The 23,184-nt window shown below is 40.3% G+C and overlaps 1 protein-coding gene across 2 annotated transcripts; it reads right to left on the bottom strand.

The window, feature by feature from the left end:
- Positions 1-1,991: 1,991 nt before the first annotated feature.
- Positions 1,992-16,713, bottom strand: st8sia1 (ST8 alpha-N-acetyl-neuraminide alpha-2,8-sialyltransferase 1). 2 transcript variants are annotated; one of them, XM_035996163.1, is made up of 6 exons: positions 16,288-16,713; positions 15,880-16,244; positions 14,660-14,804; positions 8,946-9,055; positions 5,000-5,092; positions 1,992-3,818 (listed from the first exon to the last, which is right to left on the bottom strand). In XM_035996163.1, exons 2-6 carry the CDS (start codon positions 16,056-16,058, stop codon positions 3,338-3,340), a joined length of 1,008 nt encoding a protein of 335 aa, XP_035852056.1. In that variant the 5' UTR covers positions 16,059-16,244; positions 16,288-16,713; the 3' UTR covers positions 1,992-3,337. The 2 variants fall into 2 exon arrangements, with proteins under 2 accessions (XP_035852056.1, XP_031169412.1); XM_031313552.2 differs by having other exon boundaries at positions 15,880-16,713.
- Between the last annotated feature and the right edge of the window lie 6,471 nt (positions 16,714-23,184).

Genomic DNA, 23,184 nt, shown 5'->3' with positions numbered 1-23,184 from the left:
TTCAAAGAAATAGTTTGACATTATGATTTTCATGTCTGTATGCTAAATATGAAGGAACAGCAAGCAGCCAGTTAGCTTACCTTAATGACAGCAAACAGAGGAAGACAGCTAGCTCTGTCTTTATATGTTCTGAACTTATTCACGGTATCGGTAAGGATTGATCGAGGCTCCCAGCGAGGCTATGAGCTCGGTAGTTTCACTGAAGGCAGATTTTCCGCCCGAAATATAATCGGTGAATCAATAAACAAAAACTGTGCTGATTGTTGTCCTTGGAGCCTACATGAAAAAACATTTTTGGTTAGTAAATGTCTGCTGTCATCTTGCTTTAATTGTAAATTCCAGGTAAAACTCACAGATTTAACACAAGAGATATGACGTGATCATTAGTGAGCTTTTCCAGTTTTTTTCTGCTAAGCTAACCGGCTGCTAGCTTCACATTTTAACGGACATGAGGGTGGTATCAACCTTGTCGTCTAACTGTCAAAGTTAGAAGTTAAATAAGTAAACTATTCCAATACATTTTCTGAAATTTGATACTGACAATATGGGATAATAAAAAAAACACAAACATGATTACGCAACTGTAGAGCACGTCTTGTGTTCAACCACTCTATATGAAACCTGTGATTTTAATGTAAAAAGTTTGAAATATTGTTGCACACGATATGCAAATGTAACCTGTGTAGCAGGAAGAGCACAGCGTCAACGATTCAGATGTTTTCTGTTGGCAACAACTGCAGTTTATTTGGAACAGAAGAAAGTATATTTTTAAAGAACGCTTAGAGAACTAAAAACTAATTGGTCATAACACAAACAGGCCAATATTTACATGACAGATTCATCTCCCTTTTGATGAGAAATGTCAGCTTCTTTTATCATTTAGATAGGATGGAATGAGAGCACGAATCAGAATGTAATGGAAATAGATAAAAAAATCTGTGTACCAAAAGCACATACACATCTAAAAATCATCATGCTTACTTAAAATTCATACATTGTCACATCTCACTCATTCACAATACTGGGCAGGAGAGAAAAAATAAACAAGGTGCAAATAAGAAACATCACAATAAGTAAAAAGAATCTAAAGTGTTCATCAGGTACGAGTCTCGGAATGCCACATGTGCATTTGGACTGCAAACTATTAGATTCTGTTTCACTTTGTCCAGCAGTATGTAGCTTTCTTTGATTTAATTTTACACAATAGCAGGGGTCACTATCACATATCGATTGATCTGCAGATCCAAGAAAATCAAAAACACATTTAAGAGCATGGTCAGCATTACAAATATCCCTCGTTTGAATGATCCCTCTTGCCTTAATACATCTCAAAAGGCACTGGACCTTATTCCGTTTTCAGTAAAATGAAAGCATAAAGCACTAAACTATCGACATGTTCTGTATCTTGAGTAGTCTGAGTAGTATTTTCAAAGATTGCGGTACACTCCATGCACTTTCCATGCAGAGTCGCCCTTTTGTTGCGGTATCGACAATATGGCACAGTCACATTTATCACTCTTAAAGGTGCTCTAAGCGATGTCACACGTTTTTTAGGCTACAACATTTTTTGTCACATACAGCAAACATCTCCTCACTATCTGCTAGCTGCCTGTCCCCTGAATACACTGTAAAAAAAAAAGTGGTCTCTGTAGACAGCCCAGGCTCCACAAACAGCAACAAAAACAAACTGTGCCAACCTGCACCACGAAACATAACAAAGAACGGAAGGGAGGGGGAGGATACGGGATGAGGAGGAGGGAGGGGCGAGCTAGCCTCGTTTTGTTTGACAATACTTCGAACGTCAACAAGAAGTAACGTCACCCAACATCGCTTAGAGCACCTTTAAATAAAAAATTTTAAAAGAAAGAAATTATTTCAAATTTTTCATCAGCAAGATCTGCAAGTACAAAAAAAACACACAACTGTCGTGTCTGTCGTGTTGGCTTCTACATAAGCGAGTTGTTTTTCCCTTGTGCACAAATTTTTTAAAAAAAAACAACAAATCACAATTATAAAAGAAGCACAGCACAGAGGCTCAATTATTTCTGTACTCAGATGCAGGCGTCCAGCATCTAAAGAAAAAAAAGCCAGCCGTTAAAATGCCATTTTGGGACATTGAGTCCTCAAGTCTTTTTCTGTCACTACCTTACTTTATATCAGTGTCTCGCCATTTGAGAGGACAAGGACAGTGCGAGAGTGGGTATCAAAGAGACCACTGTTCCCTTGGCTTGGCACTTGGCAAGTATAGTACGGATACCAAAAGACAACTTTTTTTTTCTTTACCTAAGAAGCCTGTTTTTTAGTGGATCATATAAATAGGTCAGGTAACAATGTCAACTTCGAGGTGAGGTACCTACTGGTTACAAATGTTGATAATGCTTTCTCCCTTCTCTTCAGGGCCACTGATGAACCTTTAAAAAATTATTCACATTAACTCCTGAAAACCACATTTTGCAAAAACAATACGTGGACACCACAACTCAATTTCCCTTTCCAGTGAAGGGTTTAAATGCAACTTGGCTAAACATTCTGGGGTATACAGTACTTAAGACTCCATTTCTAATAGCTCCTGCTCTGAACAGAGCTCTATTTGGCACCAGAGAATGCCAATCAAGCGCTCGGTTGAAGAAAAGCAGAGAGAAAAATCCTTTCATACACATACCAGCCAGCTTTCACTCTGTCTCCCCACCTGCCAGTCTTTTTTTTTTCCTCCATTCAATTTCAGTCCTATTCAAGCTACTAGGTACCAGGACACCATTATCTCTCCCTTGTTCCTAGCATTTTGCCAGTGTTTCAGTGCCTTTTATTATTCCCCCTGGTCCTCCACTCCCTTCTTTATCTGTTTGACAAAGACCCAGAGGGGGGTTTGGTCCAGCTGCCCAGTCAGATACAGTAGTCAGCTTACAAAAAACTAAAAAACATCCCCCACCCATCCAACTCCACCCACTTTCACCCTAGCAGTCTCAGCTGAGGCTTTCTACAAACACGCACCCATGCACACACACAATCAATGTCAGGAGATATGACAAGTTTTGGGAATGTGTGTGTGTGTGTGTGTGTGTGTGTGTTTGGCTGCATGTGTCTGTGCATTCTGTCCCAGATGCTGTTGGTCTGGGTGGAGGACATTCTCATTATAATTAGGGATAAGCTAAGGGGGGGGGACAGCAGTAGTGTGTTCAGACACAGGTGCAGTGCCGAGGTTCCTCAGAGGAACTATCTGCACCCATTTTTGTAATGACAACAACTTCCTGCCACTTAACACCCCAAATGTTTTCATCTGCTTCCTGTAGCCCGCTACACATCAACTGACAGCTGTCCCTTCACTCATCAAGAAGCTCTAACTCCCTCCTTCTTGAGGGGGGCAGCGTCCCACTCTCATGTGCAGTGTGCCGCTTTTGTGCAGGTGCCAGAGCTGGACAAACTCCTCAGGCATGGCGTGGAACCATTTATAGGGCAAGATGTTGTCGTAGTAATGGTGGCTGACCGGCTGCTCGTCCAGGCCAACGGAAAACGGCCAGAAGCCGTAGGCCGTCACTTCCTCACACAGCCCCAAGGCCAAGCTGACCAGGAAGAGCCCCGTGGAGAGGCGCTTGGCGTGCACGGCGCGGGCTTTCCAGAATTTTCCCACCGTGCGCAGGAATTCGGGGTTGGCAAAGAGCATGGTGAGGTTGGAGGAGGTGTCCGCCAGGGCATAATACGCCCGCAGTGACGGGTCGGTGCCAGGCTTCATAGAGAACGCTGGCATGTAGATGTAGCTGGAGCCGTAGACCTTCATACGTTCCACAAAAGCTTTTCTCGACCACAGTAGGTTCTGAAATCTGAGAGACAGAGAGATAAAGATAAAGCATGGGAGTTATTCTATATGTTGTGTCTGGCCAACTCATCTGTAGAGCTGTGTGCTCCCTTTTTCCTTTCCTGCCTGTCTTAAAAAAAAGGAAACGGATTTCCTGTGTAACACCACAGGAACACTATGAGGGGTTCTGCCACTTGCCCACTACCTCACAGTACATATCCTCAAATCACCACACTGATTCCACAACATAACTCATTAGCTATGTACGCTGGAGCAGGGTTTTTCCTGCATAGAGTGAATTTTTGGCACCCCCCAAAGAGGTTTTAGTCAGCACCAAAGGAAAATCAGTGCCAAAATGCTAAGAATTGAGAGAAGAAATAGCAATTAAAATCCTCTTCGACTGTGTTTAAGAGCAATTTACCAAACAACAGTTGAAAAGCAGAGCATAAACTTGAATAGGAGCGCTAATCTCAGTTTTATCGTCCAGAGTCTGGCTGGGTCGGACTCTCCCGGTGATTTTAACGGTGGTATTTAAATACTAATTATTTTTCTTAAGCAGGTTTGTTGATTGGGGTTTCATTTACTCAAGCACAATAGACATCTTTGTTTATCAAATTATCAGAAATAACAGGAAAATGCATAGATATCTTTCAAATAAGGTAACACAGACTCATTGCCTTTACTGTATGCAAACCGAAGCTTACTGTTGTGCGTAATTACCCCCCCCCATTCTGAGTCAGGAAAAACCCTGCTCTAGTATGCTCAAACTTACTCTGTATATTAAAGGTGCCGTAGATAGGATTGTGAAGATCCAGGACTTAGCCAAACAATTTGAATATCGACAACTTCTCAGTCCCTCCCCCCTTTCTGCTAAAGACCAAAACGGTCTCCTAAGCCCCTCCCCCCACAAGGGAGAATGAATGCGTGTGCATGAGCAGTGATTGACACACAGTTAGACACTCCCCCTGGCCCTGATTGGTGCATCTGAACAGGGAGCTGTGGATTTTTGCAAATCACACTACAGGCTGTAGGTGGTGCCTTTTTTTAAATGACCTGCTTCATGTAGTTCTACTGGAACATAGGGTCAGTTTCAGCAAATATGACAGAAGGTTAGTTTTATAAGACTTACCTACTGCACCTTTAATGACATCTCTGCACAACTGATGAGTGTTTTGTTTGAGAACAGCATTGATTCTGACTGCTTACCTTTTCTCTATGATGCTGGGGTTGGCTGTAACCAGGTGTGTTCTGGTTCCCACATCCTCCACATATTCCTTTGAAAGCGGTGGAAGGTTGCACCTAAATGAACAAAACACACACTGTATATTTAACAGTTCACACTAGGGGTGTTGAATCATTGCATCGATTATTGCCTACTGATGTTACTTGTTGATTTTCCAGTCGTTTGCCTTTTGTCTGTTGTGTTCAAACTCCGCTACATTCAGGAAGTGTCTCTTTATGAGCAGATACAATGAAAAGGGGAGTTCATATACTGTATATCTGACTGCTTGACTCTGTTGATGAAAACCATGTGTAGCAATATATTGTCACGACCTATCCGTGACTCATGTATTAGTGTTTCCTTTTTTTGGTGTTCTGTGTGTGTGTGTGGGAGTGTGTGCGCAAGTGTGGATTTCTCCAGGACACCTGGCTCTCCAGCGCAGCTGCAAGCGATGTCCTAATCAAGCCCCAGCACAAGTACTCCTGAGATCTAGGAAGCCAGCGCCAGTTTGTTTCAGTCACTCACGTGGTAACATACTCTTGGCCAAAACTCCTAGTAATTCTAGTGAAACTTTTGTTGTTGTAGATATCCCTGTGTTAACCCCTTTTTGTCTCTCTGTGCGCAGTCGTTTGGAGTCGACGTCACCTACGCTACCTGCTACTCCACCAGCCCTGTGTTTCATGCCCGCCTCGCCTACCTCCACTCCTCCGACCATTGGACCATTGGACTACCACCTTCCCTTTTTGCAAGATTTTCTGTTCAGGTGAGCATTCATTAAAACCCCGTTACTACCCCAAACCTTCTAGTCGGTGTCCGCTCTTGAGTCCAGACCTAACAGACATAACATATATAATAATATTGAGGAGGTGACGCATCGTGATGCGTCGGGATATCGAATCGATTCGAATCGTGAGACCAGTGAAGATTCACACCCCTAGTTCACACACACAAAATTGTGCCCATGGGCGCCTGGGTAGCTCACCTGGTAGAGCAGACACCCATATATAGAGGTTTACTCCTCGACGCAGCGGCCGCGGGTTCGACTCCGACCTGCGGCACTTTGCTGCATGTTGTTCCCCCCCCTCTCTCTTCCCCCTTCATGTCTTCAGCTGTCCTATACAAATAAAGGCCTAAAATGCCCAAAAAAATATCTTCAAAATCGTGCCCATGGTTATGATTTATATAAAGTTAATTAGGAACTTACAGTATAAACAGTTAAAGGATTTATTTTAGTCATTATCTCCTGAAAAGATCTGATTATGATAGCGAGCAGAGAAGCAACATATCCTGCCCACGTGGTTTTGTGTTTGCGATGGAAACAGCATGTCAAAGATCGTTAATTAATGTGAAGTAATGGAGCTAATGACTCAGGTTAGTCCTGAATACTACAGGCAGCAACAGTAGGAGATCTATTAAAAGTGGAATGACATGGCTGAGAAGTGGTTGCACAACAAAGCTGGCAACATGGTTGCCATATTTTACATCTTTAATAACTGGAGTGACAATGTCCCTTTGTACTTACACCCTGTTTTTCAGTGATGACTAGTTAAACATTAAGATATTTTATATAAGACAAGTTTCTCTCTGTCACCAACAAACAGTGTCTCAGCTTCAGTAATAATGGTAATTTAAATTGACGACATTACCGTCCTAAACCTACATTTCGTGTTTGCAAGATAATGTGTTTAGTAGAGTAAATTACAACAATTATGGAATAATTACCTCCTGCAAGCCTCATATGTGGTTAATCACATCAGAGCTGTTTATGATCAGCAGATGGAAAGGAGTAAATAAAGGACAGCTGGAAAGGATTCTTTGTTTTTTGTGAATGTTAAATACTGCCATTGTGTCCTTGCTGTAGTGTTTCCTCCCTCCGCCCTGCTTTGCTTCAAAACTATTGATAAGCTCCCGCTATAGTTTAGGTTCAGCTATCTCAAGTAACTGTTCTGCTATCTTTTGACTCTTTCTTTCAGTTTTCATTTTTCTGGCCATCTCCAGTCAGTTCATTCTAGTTGCCTGAACCACTACTGTCGATTAATGTGTAGATGGGGCCTAAAAGTGCTATTTCATAGTTTGACAGAAATATATATGATGACCAGCCATTTTCTTATCTCTACCATGCATTACTTACAGTGATGTTTCCTGGCTGGTAACATTATCTTATTCAAACAGTCCATTTCAGACTCAGCTTATCAAATATTTGACCCCAAAATGGAATTCTGTTGGTTTAATCAAACCCTGAACGTTGCGGTGGCATGGCATGCGCTGTGACCACTCAGCTACCTAGGTGCTCCTGGAATTCAGTGTTACCAGATGGGTTGGGACTTGTTAGGCTTAGAGTGAATTGCACTTATTGAAAATACATATTTTTCTCTTATCCAGAGTGCTGTCTGTACATCAAAGCAATTTTAAGGTGCTAATTTTTGCCAATAAATTCGCAGGACACATATTCAAGTGCGCGTTTGAGGATACACTTTCTTATACTTTGTACCAAAGAGGTACTCAGATGCTTGGAGAATCTTTATATATTATCAGTGGGTTTGCTCTTTTGAGGGCTGGTAGCAAACATGGTCAACCACATCAACTCCTGATTGTACTGACAGTTTGGTAATGGTGCAGAGGGTCTAGAGGTGGAAATTGCTGTTGCTGGTAATGCAAAGTAACCGTCTGCCTGCTAAGGTTGTGATGTGAAGTCCAGTTCTGGCACGATCCCTCATTCATTTCGTAACATTCAACATTCTTGCTCTCGGACGATTAGATGAACATCTGGCGTGTTCGAAATTTTGGTCGGCTGTTTGAGCAGTTTTAAGGTCAGATTTTCTCCATGGCTGCTGTCAAAAGATCTGTTATAAACTATAATAAAGTGAGCTTGTTTAAATATTACAGGAGTAGTATTATGCATGTTGTGGCTTGTGACTGAGATGGCTGTAAAATAAAACTGATCTTCATGGCAGAACAGACAGCATATTGTCTGCATCGTCCAGCCATCTGTGGCTCCATATTATTTTTCTTCTTACTTTCAGTCATAGGAGAATTGCCTGAAGTAACACTGCCTTTCTCTTTTTTTAGTCAACATTGTGGAGGACACAGCAATCTTGTTTGAACTTTTTTTTTAATTGTCACTGGGGTTTCATGCTTACGGTTCTGGAAGTGCAGATAGGCAGATTTAAAATAATAAAAACATAATCTGAATAAAGCTGTATTTTTGCTACTGGTTTAAGACCCTTCAGTCATTGACAGATATAAAATCCACTATCAGATGCTCCCTGTTAGTGTCAAGAGATATTCTTCCCTGGTGCTCTAAAAGAGCCTTCTGTTTGAGTTGAAGTTTAAACGTCATGCATTTTTCCTTCTGCTCAAGGTGTAAATTTAACAAAACATTAGCTCTCTCTCTTCAACTCGTTTTGCTTCAACTCTCTGGAGTAGTTGTTACATTTTAAAGGAGGATTACAGCTTCCTTTTGAGGTTTCTTCCTCAATCAAAACAAATACAAATGCATCTCTTTGATTACTTAGAAAAACACCTTTATCTCAATTATTCTCCTTGTGTGATTCCACCAAAGTCCCCGTCATCTCACATGTCCCTATTCCAGCATCAAGTTTGTTTTCGAGTGTCCTTTTTATTTTGCTCCACCAGTTTTATTCTGCTTAATGCATTTCTGCTCATCGCCTCCCTCATCTTAGTGTTTTCCTAGTCGCTGACTCACGCCTAACCTCTTTTTCTCTCTTGCCCTCGCTGTGACCCATTTTTTTTGTCTCTGTCTTTCTCTGTCTTGCCTACAGTTGACACCAGCACTCATTTTCACTTATGGCTGAGGGTATTTGGCTACTCTCTTGGGCACGGGCGATTCACATTTGGAGGAGCAGTGAAGCAGTCATATACAATGCACACGCCTGCACTAACAGCCCCGCAGAGTGCCTTGTGTCTCACCGCATGATGAAGTCGGCCTGGTCAATGTCCTGTCCACATTTGCTGTGTCGGAGAATGCCACCGTTGCCCACCACCGCACACTTCTTCAGGGGCAGCTGCAGAGGGTTGCCCTGGGCAGAAGGAAACATGCAGCTCTGTTAGCGTACACACAAGCACCTGGACATTAACACACAAAGCCACATACACACATGCACAAAAATGGTCACCCTGTGTTCAGCTATGCACAGGACCTCGGCCTACTGCTAATTTCCCTTCACAGCCTCTTGTGCTGACAGACAAACCAGCGTGGAGATATGAAGTGAGTCAAAGTCATTCAGTTTATGAATTAGATTCCGTTTCTGGGATATGCATCAAGGTAAAAGTCTATATTTATACATAGTACATTTTCTAATGAAAAACAGACAATAGACATATCAGCAAAGAAAAGGATGTACTGCCATGCAAAAAAACATTTTTCCTCACGCCTGTAAACAAAAACAAATTAACTGGATCTGCATATTGCAATGTTCCAAGACCAACTTAAGATATGTGCACCATAGATGTGAACTTAAAGCTAAATGTACCCACAGTATTTCTCAGAGAAATAGAATGTCAAAGATGGAAACAAACACAAATGTAGCTCAGCGTAAATTCTGTCAGGAAGACTTCATTTACGTTATCTCTCCTCTTTAACTGATCAGCTGGGTGGTGGGTGTTACGTTTCTGTAAACCAATCAGAATCGGGCACGTATGTTCACGCCAATCACAGCATGACTACCATGTTTTAAATCTGTTCTCTCTCCTGCTTCTGTCAGTTGTCTTTTCAGATGAGAGTGCGACCCGCCTCCCGGCTGACGGCTCCATTTTGGTTTTCATCCGGTCTACGGGTTTTTTGTCACCACCACCACCAGTGTCTAGACTCCATTGGGGGATATGTTTGGTTTTCCTAAACCTTAGAAATGTATAGATACCCCTTTTACAATGGAGTCTAATCTCCAAAGTTTATGTATGTACTTAATTTGCACTTATAACTTACTAATCAATGTTTGCATATCTGCAATGAAGTCTCTCCTGATTGAATTGATATATCTTCTCCTACCCTTCGATAATAATCAAATCTGTGGTCTGGTAAATGTCACTTCCTTTGTCTCTGCACAGTGTTTGTGCCTGGTCCTAAACCTTTTTATCCAACATACCACCGCAGCCTGAACTTAAGCACCCCTTTGTACAACCTGCCAAAGGTGTTCAATTAAATTGCTTTTAAACTACACATTATTTAACCATTAACTGCTTTTCCATTACTTTTAGAGAACGGAACTGTTTTTATCAATTACTTTTAGCTAACTATTTCAACTGTTTATATATTACTCAGTTTCCTATACTTTTGGCTAAATATTTGAACTTTTTATTTATTACTTTTAGCTAACAGAAAAGTTTTTTCATCATGTTTAGCTAACTGTTATGACTTCTCTACTAGCTTGCTAACTACTTTTTACACACTCGCTCGCAAGATGTGGTGTTCAGGTGTCACACCTGATGTAATATGTGGATATACTGTATTAGTATTTTTTTTTTTATTTTTTTTTTTTATCAATTTGTATTTCTGTAATTAGTTGAGCCACTTCACAATCTTTCCAGCATACAACCTGGTAACTGCAGAAGTACAAGTAACTCCTGGGTTGGGAATCACTGCCCTATCAGCATCTCAATTGAAGCCTTGTATAGGATAGTATTAAAGTTGTTACAGAGAACACAAATACCACTTCATGAGGCAAGGGCCAAAGATGTCCTTTCTTTTTGCCTTGGCTGCATTTAAGTCAGAGGCATGGATTACGCGGGATGGTGGAAACAATTGTGCTCATTATTCCCCTTGGAGTGCACACACTTGAGAATACACACACACACACACATACATCTCCTTGCCTCAGGGTCTCTTTTAGAGCGTGACAGAGGGTTGAGTCAGAGGACAATGTCCTGCTAACAGCACATCAAGCAGGGGAGGGGAACCAGCAAGTTGGGCTGAACGTTTGAAAGGGGGACACTTATTACAGTAGCACGTGGTCCAGCTATTTCTGGAAAGTTATTAATCCCAAATCTTGACCGATTTTGGTTTGGGTTGTTCATTTTAATGTAGGGCTGCAACTAACAATCGTTTTTAATTTAATTTCAATATGTTGATTCTTCTTTCCATAAATGTATTCGTCCATAACATTCCAGGAATTGGTGAAACAGTACCCTATCATAATTCATGTTTTTTCTGACAGTCTGACCAACAGCCCAAAGTTAAAAGATATTCAAGTTACCATGATATAAAACAGAGAAAAGCAGCAAATCTCACATTAGAGAAGCTGGAACCAGCTACTGTTTTGACATATAGTTTAGTTTTTCAGTGTCACTTTCATAATAGAGAGAAAAGCAGATCCTCAGTGTGCATGCGAATGAGTTGTCATAATTTGTAGATGAACAACTATATGTTGTACTTACAGATTTGTATGTGTAATTGTCAAACTTTTTAGGATGTTGAAAAGAAAAGAAGAGATCATAGGAATCTACTGTACAGTCCAGTGAACTGTATGTATGGATGCTCTGTTTGAGCCATTGAACTAACCAGCAATTAACTGTCAAAGCCCTAATTGGCACATTCCCTGGCAGATGCCCAGATACTGTAGCTGTTGCCAGCTTGGCATAGTGTGGCTGGTTGTCTGTGGTTAAACCTGCAATCACAGCACTGGTAGTTGAAAAGGCAGAGAGTGTGTGTGTGTGTGTGTGTGTGTGTGTGTGTGTGTGTGTGTGTGTGTGTGTGAGCTTGTGCTTTGTCCATCCCACCTAACTACTAGTTACTGGTACGTGTGCTTCTTCAACTGGCCACAATATAGGCTTATAGAGGAAGTGCAACCATGCCTCCAAAAATAGGCCATGCAATCGTTAGATGGAGACTCACACAAGCACTAAGTTGAACAATGCAGCCGGGTGTCATGCTAACCTTGGGAAGGGTGATGCACTGGAGTCTAAAACAATAAAAAAACAGCTACATCCCAGTGACATAGAGTAGTGACTTAACACGGTGAAAAGATTAGCTTACATAACTCAACCTGTGTGTGAACAAGGAATGTATGAAAGGAAAGTGATGTCCTGCATAAAACTAGTAAAGGATAACTTTTTATGATTCATTTTAAAGGGTCAGTTCGCCCAAATTAAAATAAAACGCATCATCATCCTGCTTTTCTCTAGCGGGGTCGAGCCATACAAATATGTTCGGATTCATTTAATGAGGATTTGACATATCTGTTTCATAGAGTCTACCAGCACCCTAATAATGTAGATTAATAAACCAGGACAGTACTTCTGGGAAGACACAATGCTGTTGAGCTTTTCAAATGTAAATGTTTTCAAATGTTTTGTTGTGTGTAATATGGATTAGGGCCACAATTAATGATAATTTTCATGGGCAAATGAATGTGTTGATTGTTTTCTCTATTAATCAATTAAACGCTTTTGTCAATAAAATGTCATAAAACAGTAAAGAAAAAAAAAAAAAAAAAGGTGATGTCTTCAAAATGCTTGTTTTTTCCAACCAGCAGTCCAAATTCCCCAAATATTTAGTTTACAATCATATAAAACAGAGAAAAGAACCACATCTTCACATTTGAGAAAGCTGGAAGCGCAAATATTTGGCATTATTGCTTGAAAAATAATCAAAATAGTTGCATATCTTCTCGATTGACATTTCACAGCATAAACACTTACCAGCAATAAAACAGTGTGAAAAAAACATTTAAAACCCATTGCAGTATATTCATGCACCCACACCCACACTGTGGTTCAGCTCGGCCATTCTCGCTTTATATTCTCATTTCTTCATTTATTCGCCCTCACCTCCCCCATCCCTCATGAATGAACATGCCCAGCTCACGCCTGCAAATTAGGGTCACATATTCATCGCATTTACCAACCAGGATATTAGACCACAAATCTGTGGCATCAGTAATAGGGATCCAATCTTCATTATTAGTGAGGTGTATTGCCCCTGGATACAAAACCACGGCAACAGCACTTACACCAAAGGTTCTCATTTACTCCTTTTTCCAGGCACAAACACCCTCATCCACATGCGCACCCACACACAAGCATGAAGCTATGTAAAAATAGCCCTTATATGGATACAGATACACATCCACAGAGGCATAAATACACACTCTAAGTCCATCAGTGTTTCCCACACATAGACTAATTTGTGGCGGTGCGCCACACAATCAACATCGGCCGCCACATATTACGTTTTACATATTATATATATTTTTTTAACGCTATTTAAAACACGCAGCGTATTCGTTCAGCTGCATTTCCTTTCCCTGCTCTCCTCTGTCTCTCGGTCACTCACGTCTCTCTCACATAGGCTACACACACACACACACACACACACACACACACAGCCCCTCCCCTCTGTGCACACAGCATCTGTCTCCATGAAAATGAGAGAAGACGGCTGGCAAAATTCAGAAGTTCACGAAAGGTTGGTATCTCGTGAACACCTTTACACAATCACACATTAAAAAGTGCTATAAAAATATTTTATATTCTGAATACAATGTTGTCAGTGTGTTAATGTTGGAGTCCCGACCCGACTCTTAGCAAACAAGCGATTGCACCTGCTTTAGAAAGTTAACTAGTCGGAAGTTTGCGGTAAAATGCAGTTGGGTTGTCGAGGTCAAAACACTAAATGTAGCAGCTGTGAATCAAATAAACTTATTATAAATAATGTTATGTCATTTTTTTACTCTTACACTGAATGTTTGCTGCTTCAATCGAGATGAGTATTGAAAAGTATTTTCCGTGACTGAAAAAGACACGTGTTGAGGATGAGGACCAGCCTTAACCGGAGGTATCAGTCTGAAACCGAGCTGAACAGTCCAACCAGTGTAATTAGTTATGTTATTCATTTGTTTACAATATTTTCAGGCTTCAACCAGTGCTGCTCAAGCCACCCTCCCCACCCCACCCCACCCCACGCCCCCATCCTTGCGCAACAAATTGCTTTTTAATCTGTGGGAAACACTGTCCATGTTTGCACAATTCTACATTCTCGACATGGAAAAGAAATGGGAAATAACTTGGGAGGGAAACACTTGAGTCACATCCTACTCCAGATTTTACTCATGGTTTTAACATCTCCATCTTCGACCAAAGTGTAAATATAACACAAAAGGACATATCCTCTTGAGCAGTAAACACAAAGCAGGAGCCTGATTTGTCCTCATCTGCATCTTTGCAACTGTAACACATCCTGTCAGTATAGAAGCAAGAAAGAAAAGTGAAGGATGCACATCCTAGTGAATAATATGAAAGTGAAAGACTAAGATGGAATAGCTTACTTTCATCCTTGCTTTTAACTGTCTATAACTGTCTCGTTACTCTAACCGGCTTCCATGTCTTAATATTGACTCCCATCACACTGCAGAACACTATACCAGTAACCCTCTCTCCTTCAGAGGGTGTCTATCTGCTCCACTGCCCACCTCCCCGCCTCCATCGATCAACAAGGACCCACGTTAAAACCCACAGCCCCCACAGCAGTGTCGTATGGCGCTGAGTGGGAGCAAAATCACTTTCCATCATCGGGTCTTTTCAATAACACAGTTGCCTGTCTCACAGTCATGTGTCTTCTGGCAAAGAAGTCTGTGGCTCTCTGAGGGGAAAACAACCCTTTTTCTATTTGTGGTTATTATGTAACATACCTTCACAAAGAGTGGGTAAGTCTCATTGTTGACGGTGTGCGAGTGGTAAAACTCGCCATCGTACCACAGGACCTTGCCCATCGGCGAGTTCTCCTTGGTCACTGCAAACATCCTCCGCGGATCGCAGCACTCTGTCAGCAACTTCCTGTGCAGACAGGATGTGGGGAATAATAAAGTCTGGTCTCTGGCGATATCTGGATACTTAGACACAAATTGTATTCAACAGGACAGCTGGGATTCTGATAAAAGACAGGCTACAACAATTGCTTAATTATTTGCCAAGAGACAGCCAGAGTTGGATGTGTGTTAATATGACAAGACAAAGAACCAGTGTGTGAGGTCAAATGCTGTACATCAGAGGAAATGATCACATTATTTAGGTTATATACGTCTGGAGTTTTAAGGATATCAAGATTCAATAACATGAAATGGATGTTCAAAAGTGGGGACTGTCCTCAGCTTTTTCACTCTTTCAACTGATAAATTAAAATAATCCGTTGGGCAAAACTTTACCAAACAGAGGTCTTTAAAAAGCTCCATGGCTTTAAAGCTACAGCCCCAAGTGAGCATCACATCCTCCCTGTAGGCCCTGTCTGCTGCTCGGCAGGTGTCACCTTCTCTGAGTATCCTTATCGCCTTTGCCTTGGAGAATTGTCTGCACAATATTCTCAACTGACTGAGGTTTAAACAAGGCTACCACAGGGTGACTAACATGCCCTGTTGATCTGGTTTGCTTTTAAAATCTAGTCTAATCTAAATGAAAGACCCACACGGTGTCTGTGGTAGGCTACTAATGTTACTGTAAATAAGGAGTGTTTATGATGTTTGTATCTCCTGTGGTTTTGTAGTTGTAATCTTTAGGATATCTTTAACAGTTTTGACAGATTCAAACCTAAGAATGTTTTTTTTTTTTTTTTTTTTGTAGAATTACAGTTGTTTTTTGTGCAGAATTGTGGGATTTTATACAATACTAATATAAACTACTTTCCATTTGGGTATATATTACAGTTAATCATAATGACATTATGCCCATATGGGACTCCAAATGAAATGAAGACAAAGGAGGTCACAGGCACTCAAAGAGAACCCCATGTACGCTCTGTAGTGGATACAGGGTAAAACAATCAGCGGCAAAAAGGGAAATCTGGGGGGACCGCGGGCCGCACTTTGGGAAACACTGTTTTAAACAAATGGAAAGACATGTGAGACCTGAGACTAACCTGTATACATCAATGCCCGTCTGGTTCTTCTGCCATACTTCCCCCTGCCTCAGCACCTCCTCAACTATTTCTTTATCGCGGGGGAGTCTGTAGCCGGGGAAAATGTAAAACCAGCAGAGCACCAGCACGCACAGAGCGGCCCACACCGACAGCTTTGCCCGGTAGCATCGCACCAACATCTTTCCTCCTCTTGTCTGTTTGCACGGCTCAAAACATCCAGTGCTGTAAAAGGCAGCCTCGGTTCAAAGCTAATCTCTCCGTCGAGATTGGAATCCCCGTCTCACCCCGCAAACGGGGTGGAGAATGAATGGAGCTTGCAGGGTACACTGTTAGCGTTACCCGGTTGTTTGGGTCAAGCTTTGGTTTGGAAATCCGGTTTTGTGTTGATGAGGCTATGATGGTGAGGAGAGAAGCAGAAGCGTCTAACCCTGCAGAAGGTCACACTGGGTTGCGGGGTTGTGGTGCAATGTGTCGGGCTCTGCAGGAATCCTCTGCTCTGCTCTCGGTGCATCACCACCATCATAACAGCCTGATCGTGAGGAATCATGCGGGCCCCCTCCCCGCCCAGTGGCGCCCCTCTGTATCCCAATCCTCCGAGGGTCCCCGAGGGTCCCCGATCCGGTCCAAGTTGATGCTCTTTCTCCCGCCTTCTGGTCCTCTCCTCGGGACTCCTGTCCTCGTCCTGCTGCGGTGTCTGCGGTGGAAGTGAACCGGGCCAGTCCAATTCAGTCTCCCTCTACATCCCCCTCTTTCGCCTGTCAACTCACCCTCCGCCGAGACAAAGTGCTTCTTGTGCTGTTGGAGGCGCGTCAAGTTCGCGAGAAAGGCACGGGTGAAAACGGAAGTCGACCTTCAAAATAAATGCATGTACACAGAACGCACACAGCATCAATTCTTCCGATTCTTCCTCATTTAGGCTAAAGCTACATTTTAGCATCCACACCAGCTGATGGAAATAAACAAGGAGCAGCTTGAAATGATTCAAACCAAATAAAAAGCGACAATCGTTTCAAGAAAACACATTTGCAAAATCTGCATCATTTGAATGTCATGTACAATCCCTTTTCATGACTCATGCAGAACAGAGTTCTGTCACCTCAAAGTTTTATCAGAGCGGCCGTTTTATATGTCTCTGCCCAGGGGGCAAAATTACCTACGAATCCCACTATGGCCACGCCAAGACCCGCCCTACGAAGCAGCTTGATTGGTTGGGGTTAGGCATTTCACCTCTTAAGGTTAGAATAGCCGATTGGTCAGAGGATAGGACCTGTACAAATCAGGTTACGTTGCCTTACCGTAAGCATATACGCCTGGCCAATAGTAGCTATTGAAGGGCGGGCCTTGGCGTGGCCATAGTGGGAAAAAGTATATCGCGCCCAGGGATCCTTTGTCTCACAAAACGTCCATGGCAAAATGGGACGCTGCTTTAAACACATGGCATTGCTTCTCCATTTATAGCCTTTTAGAAATTTAGAAAAAACAATTAAAATGGGCTTTGTTGGGGTTCTTCCTTATGGATCATTTTTCCCTTTTTTATCTTTGGAACCCACTGTCAATTTGCTATTGCTATCTAAATTTGTTAACATGGGTATTATTTTGAAAGTCCCGCTTCACAACCCTCACTGTCAAAATTGTTTCACGTTGGCTGCTGCAAACGGCTGCAGTGTCTCGGTTTGGCTTCCCGCTGAGATCTGTGATGTGAAGCGTTGCCGCCCCCTGCTGGACTTTGACTTCACTGACAAAAATCTTTAAAATGATTGATAGAGACGTTGCTGCAGCCGTCAGACACAGTACCACACCCTAACGCCAATCCGAAGTCATTTTATGATCTTAATTTAATGTAGACATATTCTACCAATTTCTGTTCTACAATATAGAACAGCACACTCACATTCTGCCCTGGCATATTACATTTTCTATTATATATCTTCCTTCACACCAGCAGCTGCAGTGCTGTGTAAAATAAACCTCTGCTGCCCTCGTGTGGACAAAGTCAGTGTTCAGACTTCATTGCAGTTGTTTTATTTCCCACCAAAAAAAAAAAATCACATCTGTAGGTGGTGGAAGCATTTTTAGTGACTTTTTATTTTGGCCACCAGCTCTGCTTTTTCTCCAGATGTGTATTTGTGTGTGAGAAGTTGGTATCTTCAATGTTAATTTAATGCGGTCATATTCTGATTCTGATTCTGATGTGTTTATGAGGGCTAAATGTCTTAAAAAATAAAAGGAATTGCTGCACTTTTTTATTTGTTTGCACATTAAGAAACACAACTCTTATAAAAGACATCATATGTACACAAAGCATTCACTTATATACAAAGACACTTTTAGATACATATTCTCATATACATCACATTAAATAAAACAAAAGCTTGTGCAGGAGAGGTAGAAAGCTAAAAGCGTATACAAAGACCTAAAAACAGACTGAATACAGACAGAATACACTTCATAATAAATACATAAATAAATCACACTTGCAAACACACTACTCTACTAAAAAAACATGTAAAAATACACATAAGCATACAAATACATTTAAATTAGTCCTATCATCAAGCACACAATAACAAGAACCATCCTACAGTTATCTCACTGCCGCCCTACCCCTTTTCATCCGGATATAGCCTAAAAGCTGATCAAAGTGCGGGTAGCTGAGAAATGTTTGCTACTCAGGGCATCCACTGCCCCCTGTTGAGGATCTCTGAGGGCTGAGCAAGGTTAGACCAGCGGACAGAGGGATGTTATGGCAAGCCATTTGGCTGAAGTAATGTGTCAGCTGCTCTCTGTGCACCGTGTCCAACAACGGTGCCACTGTGCAGGTCTGTACCAGATCCAGAAAGTGTGAGGAGACAGACAGGGATGCAGAGATATGAAAAGATGGAAAAAATAAAAATAAAAACACCTGCATCCTGTTAGATATCAATGTTCTGATTCTAAACGAAAGATTTATTAGATATGAGGAGTAAATAGCAGTATGGGCATTCTTACTTAAGTAAATGTAGTGATACTACAGTTTAAAATTCTGCATTGAAATTGACATTTGAATTAAAAGTATTATTAGCACAATGTACTTAAAGTAATGAAAATTTTCAGTGCAATATTATATTATTAGATTATTATTACTGATGCATTAATGCGTAGCATTTTATTTTAGCTGGTCAAGATGAAGCTAATTTTAACCATTTGGTATGCAGTTTTATAGTTTAATCTGTAACAACAAATGCATCATATTTAATAAACTGATGATTGGTTCTGAATGTAACTAGCAACTAGAGGTGTCAAATAAATGTAGTAGTGAAGTAAATACGAAGTATGAATTGTGAATGAATGAACTGTAGTGGAGTAGAAGTATGAAGTAGCATAAAATGGGAATACTCAAGTAAAGTACCTCAAAACTGCACTTGGGTATAGTATGTGAATAAATGTACTTTCCATTACTGAGTATACAAATATGAAATGTCTCAGGGTCCCTGAAATATTGTACGTTGAGTGCACTGTATCTCTTATATAATAGTTGTGAATATTGTTTAGGTCATGTTATGTACAATACACAGTGGTTTCAAATAATACCACAGACCTCTGGCTCATGACAATAGGTTTACATGGATTGCATAGCAGACAATTGACAAAACAAAATAACCCTTCGAAGAGCAGGTGAGAATGGACTAAAATCCTTGAAGATCACGCATTAACACCCTCCCTTAGAGAATAATGTGGCTTTAGCGGATGTTCCCTTTTCTTTCTTTCTTTCCATCCCAAAAGGTTAAAAATGAGTTAAACTTGTTTAGTTTTACGACCACATAAGGAGAACTATGGGGCGACACTTGAACTGTCACCTACCTATTTATGCTACAGTAGAAAGTGCATTACAAGCACTTCCCTGATACCAAGGCCTCCCTGTGTTTCTCTTTGTGTGTGTATGTGTCTGTGTGGAGACAGAAGGGAGTTGTGTTGCACCAGAAATAGCACTCCCACCTGCTGAGGATCACGGGAAAAAAAAAAAGATAGAACATTTGTTGTCCCCCGTGTCTTCCTCCTTTTATTGGCTCTCATTGCTCACTGAGGCTCCAGTTCCCTCTGTGTAGTATTAGTGGCAGAACACTGAATAGTGTTTGACACTGTAGCGCTAATTTAACTAGGAACTTTGATTGCATATATCAAATAGATTATATGTCTGCTAGTGTACCCTGGAAAACTACGGAAATGAATTCAGACTGAAAATGTTCATGTATGTATGTATGTATGTGTATAAGGCGTAGTATAAGAATTTATTAATACTGTCAAATGTTTGTATAATACACCTATTATGAGATTATTTTTATTATTATTATTAGCAGGTGAAATCTGTTTTTATAAATAAAAAAATAAACTGTGACTTGGTTTGTGTGCATTTATTAAATTTGATGATTTTAAGTTCAATATAGTAATTTACAGTATGGGTACAATATTTGTCTGTTATATATTTGAAGCCTGATACATACAAGACAAAAGAAAACACATTTTGGAATATATGTTTAATTAATATAAAGAAAAATATATTCATTCCCAATATGAATATTTATATAGTCTTTATTAAACATGTCTATATATGTAAAGAAATGTATGAAAATGGCAATTTTTGCTATATTTTCAAATGTAATGTATGTATCACATATTTTTGAATATTGGTGAGAGACATACACACACACACACATATATATACATACATTATATAAGTATTTTACATAATAACCATATATTAGATTTCTGTATGGGGGTGACATGACGTAAGGCATGAGATATTCAAGGTAACAATTGCAGATAAATCAGATTCAGACAAGAAAGTTTGAACATGCTATTCCTGCAGACAGATCTTCTCTTTCATTTTCACTCTGGTTTCTAATCTCTGAGAAGAAGCCCTCACAACTCACTGAGAGCAAATGTTCAACATGGACTCTTCTCTGTTGTGTGTGTGACTCCTCTAAAGTTGTCCTTGTAGCTAATGCTTAGTTTACCAAAAACACCTTAACACCTGCATCAGCTTTATTCCATTATAAGCCAGTGGAAAGAAGACAAAGTTGATGCTGAGAGGTTAAATGATTTGCAAGAAGTGTCAGAGCTCAGGACAAGATTAGCTCTCATGCTCTGAAATCTTGATGAAGTCAGGCCAAGAAACTGATGACAGCAGATGTAAATACAAGAACACATTTAACAGGACACAGAGTCAAAGTCAACTTAAGTGAGGAGGCCTCAGGGAGAACGCAGGACTATTAATGAACAAATGAATGAATTCATGTTATATACTTTCTGTATCATCATATAGAAACATAGCATTGGCTACAGCTACGCTAGCAGCTCTGTGAGGCAGAACGGCTTTGCTTTGAGCTAAATGCTAAAGTCAGCATGCTAACATGCTCACAATGACAATGCTAACATGGGAATGATTAGCAGGTGTAACGTTTACCATGTTCACCATCTTATTTAAGCATGTTAGCATGCTAATATTAGCTAATTTCTGATCATTTTATATTATGTGATTGATGATTGATTGATAATTAGCATTAAAGACAAAGTGTAGCTGAGGCTAATGGAATGACATTAGTTTTGCAGCTTTTCAACTTTTCTACATTGTTAATTTTGTGTGGTATCTGTAGCAAGTGTGTTTCCATGCTTTATGATATGTAGGCTACACAGGAAATAAAGAAAAAAACAACTAACAAAATCTGCTTTGTAATTGGACTGGTTTTCTAAATGGGATTTTGTTTGTCATTTATTAGTTACATAATGTAATTACAATTTCAATGTAATTTAATTAACATTACATCGAAACTGTAACTTCTTACCAACCACCCTCTCTGCTTCAAACTTAAAGGGTATGTACTCGATATTCAACACATTAATATAGCAGCAAACAAACATTTTTAAATATAAAATATAGTGGAGTAATGGCGACGGTCTGCTGTTTTTTCCTCTCAGTATTTTGAGTACAGCCCTTCTCAAACAATTAGTTCCGAACATACGTTAATTCCTGAGTAAAACCTGACCTAAAACTCAACCTAAAACATGACCTAAGTCAAAAGTTCTTATTAATTACCACTTTTTGAACTATTTAAACTGTGGTTGACTGTGAAATGATGGAATTGTCAAATAAAACAATGTAGCTGGAATCACAGAAACTTAGACACATAAACTTCAGCTGTCTGCACATATTTCCCTTAAGGACATTTATTTGAATATCTGTCTGTTTAAGAGTCACTGCCAGGACATTTGAAGAACAGCAGCCATTGCAGGAGTAACATTAAGAGTGTTAAAAAGTGATCTGGATAGAACGAAGAACTATGTCTCATTTTTCATCTCTGTTTTCCATCTACCTAATGAGACTGTTGGGACAACTTATATATCTTCACTCTACCAGCTATTTAAACCTACTATTCCGCCTTCTTAATTTCCTTCTGGATAAATAAAGTATTTCTATCTATTCTCGTCTTCTGATAAACTCAGAGCCAATGTGGCAAAAATTGGAACAAACTCATGTTATTTTGGGACGCTACATAATTATACCAACCAATATTTTTTATCCTAATAACTGTGATTAAAATAGATCAAATATCACAGGAGGTGATTCCTGTTATTTAACCTTGATTATGTCACTCTACAGTTGCCCCTCAGATTAATCAGAGTGGTAGTGACAAGAGCTAACAGTCTCTGCATAGCTGACAAATGTACGGCCTGCATGCAATTAACCTTGGTACTCGATGACATGTTTGACTAAATACCCAGAACCAGTCAGAAAAGGAACAAAACGTAATTTGAGTGAATTGTTTCTTTAAATCTGATGTTATGTGTTGAAAGTTAAAAGCAGCCTATGATGGGAGAGGGGCCTAACCTATTTTTAGATTATGATTGTGTGCTTTTGCTATGTGTGAGGTCGTCTGTATTGTGCTCATCAAATGCATTATAACTTAGATAGAGTTAAAACTCTTGGCCCTGTTTTGGGTCATTCTTCTTCTTACCCTAACTCATGAATCTTACTTAGATTACATGTTTAGTTTACATTACAGTTGATATTTTATTTGCTTTTTTGCCAAGAGTTAGATGAGAAGATACCATTCTTACTTTTGTACGCTTAAGACAAAGCTATTGCGAACAGCCAGATAACAAAATTAATCTAAAGCTCACTAATTAACATGTTTTATCCCATGTTTTATTTGTTTAATTGGTACAAAAACAAAGAGTATAAGGATCGCTTGTTGCCTAGCCACTGGTCCTTGCCAAGAAATAGTCCTATATAACCTGACATAAAAATATGAATTGACATTTTTACAC

Source organism: Sander lucioperca, chromosome 20, assembly GCF_008315115.2.
Source record: "Sander lucioperca isolate FBNREF2018 chromosome 20, SLUC_FBN_1.2, whole genome shotgun sequence".
Lineage (NCBI taxonomy): Eukaryota > Metazoa > Chordata > Actinopteri > Perciformes > Percidae > Sander > Sander lucioperca.
The sequence above is the reverse complement of the archived record's forward strand: the minus strand, read 5'-3'. Positions and strand labels throughout refer to the sequence as shown.

Bases quoted from the DNA above. Each gene is read 5' to 3' on its own strand.
- st8sia1 (XM_031313552.2), bottom strand. From the start codon at position 16,058: ATGTTGGTGCGATGCTACCGGGCAAAGCTGTCGGTGTGGGCCGCTCTG. The intron at 14,805-15,879 runs GTTAGTCTCAGG...CTGTCTGCACAG, and splicing joins ACGGGCATTGATGTATACAG to GAAGTTGCTGACAGAGTGCT. The intron at 9,056-14,659 runs GTATGTTACATA...CCTTCTGCCCAG, and splicing joins CTTACCCACTCTTTGTGAAG to GGCAACCCTCTGCAGCTGCC.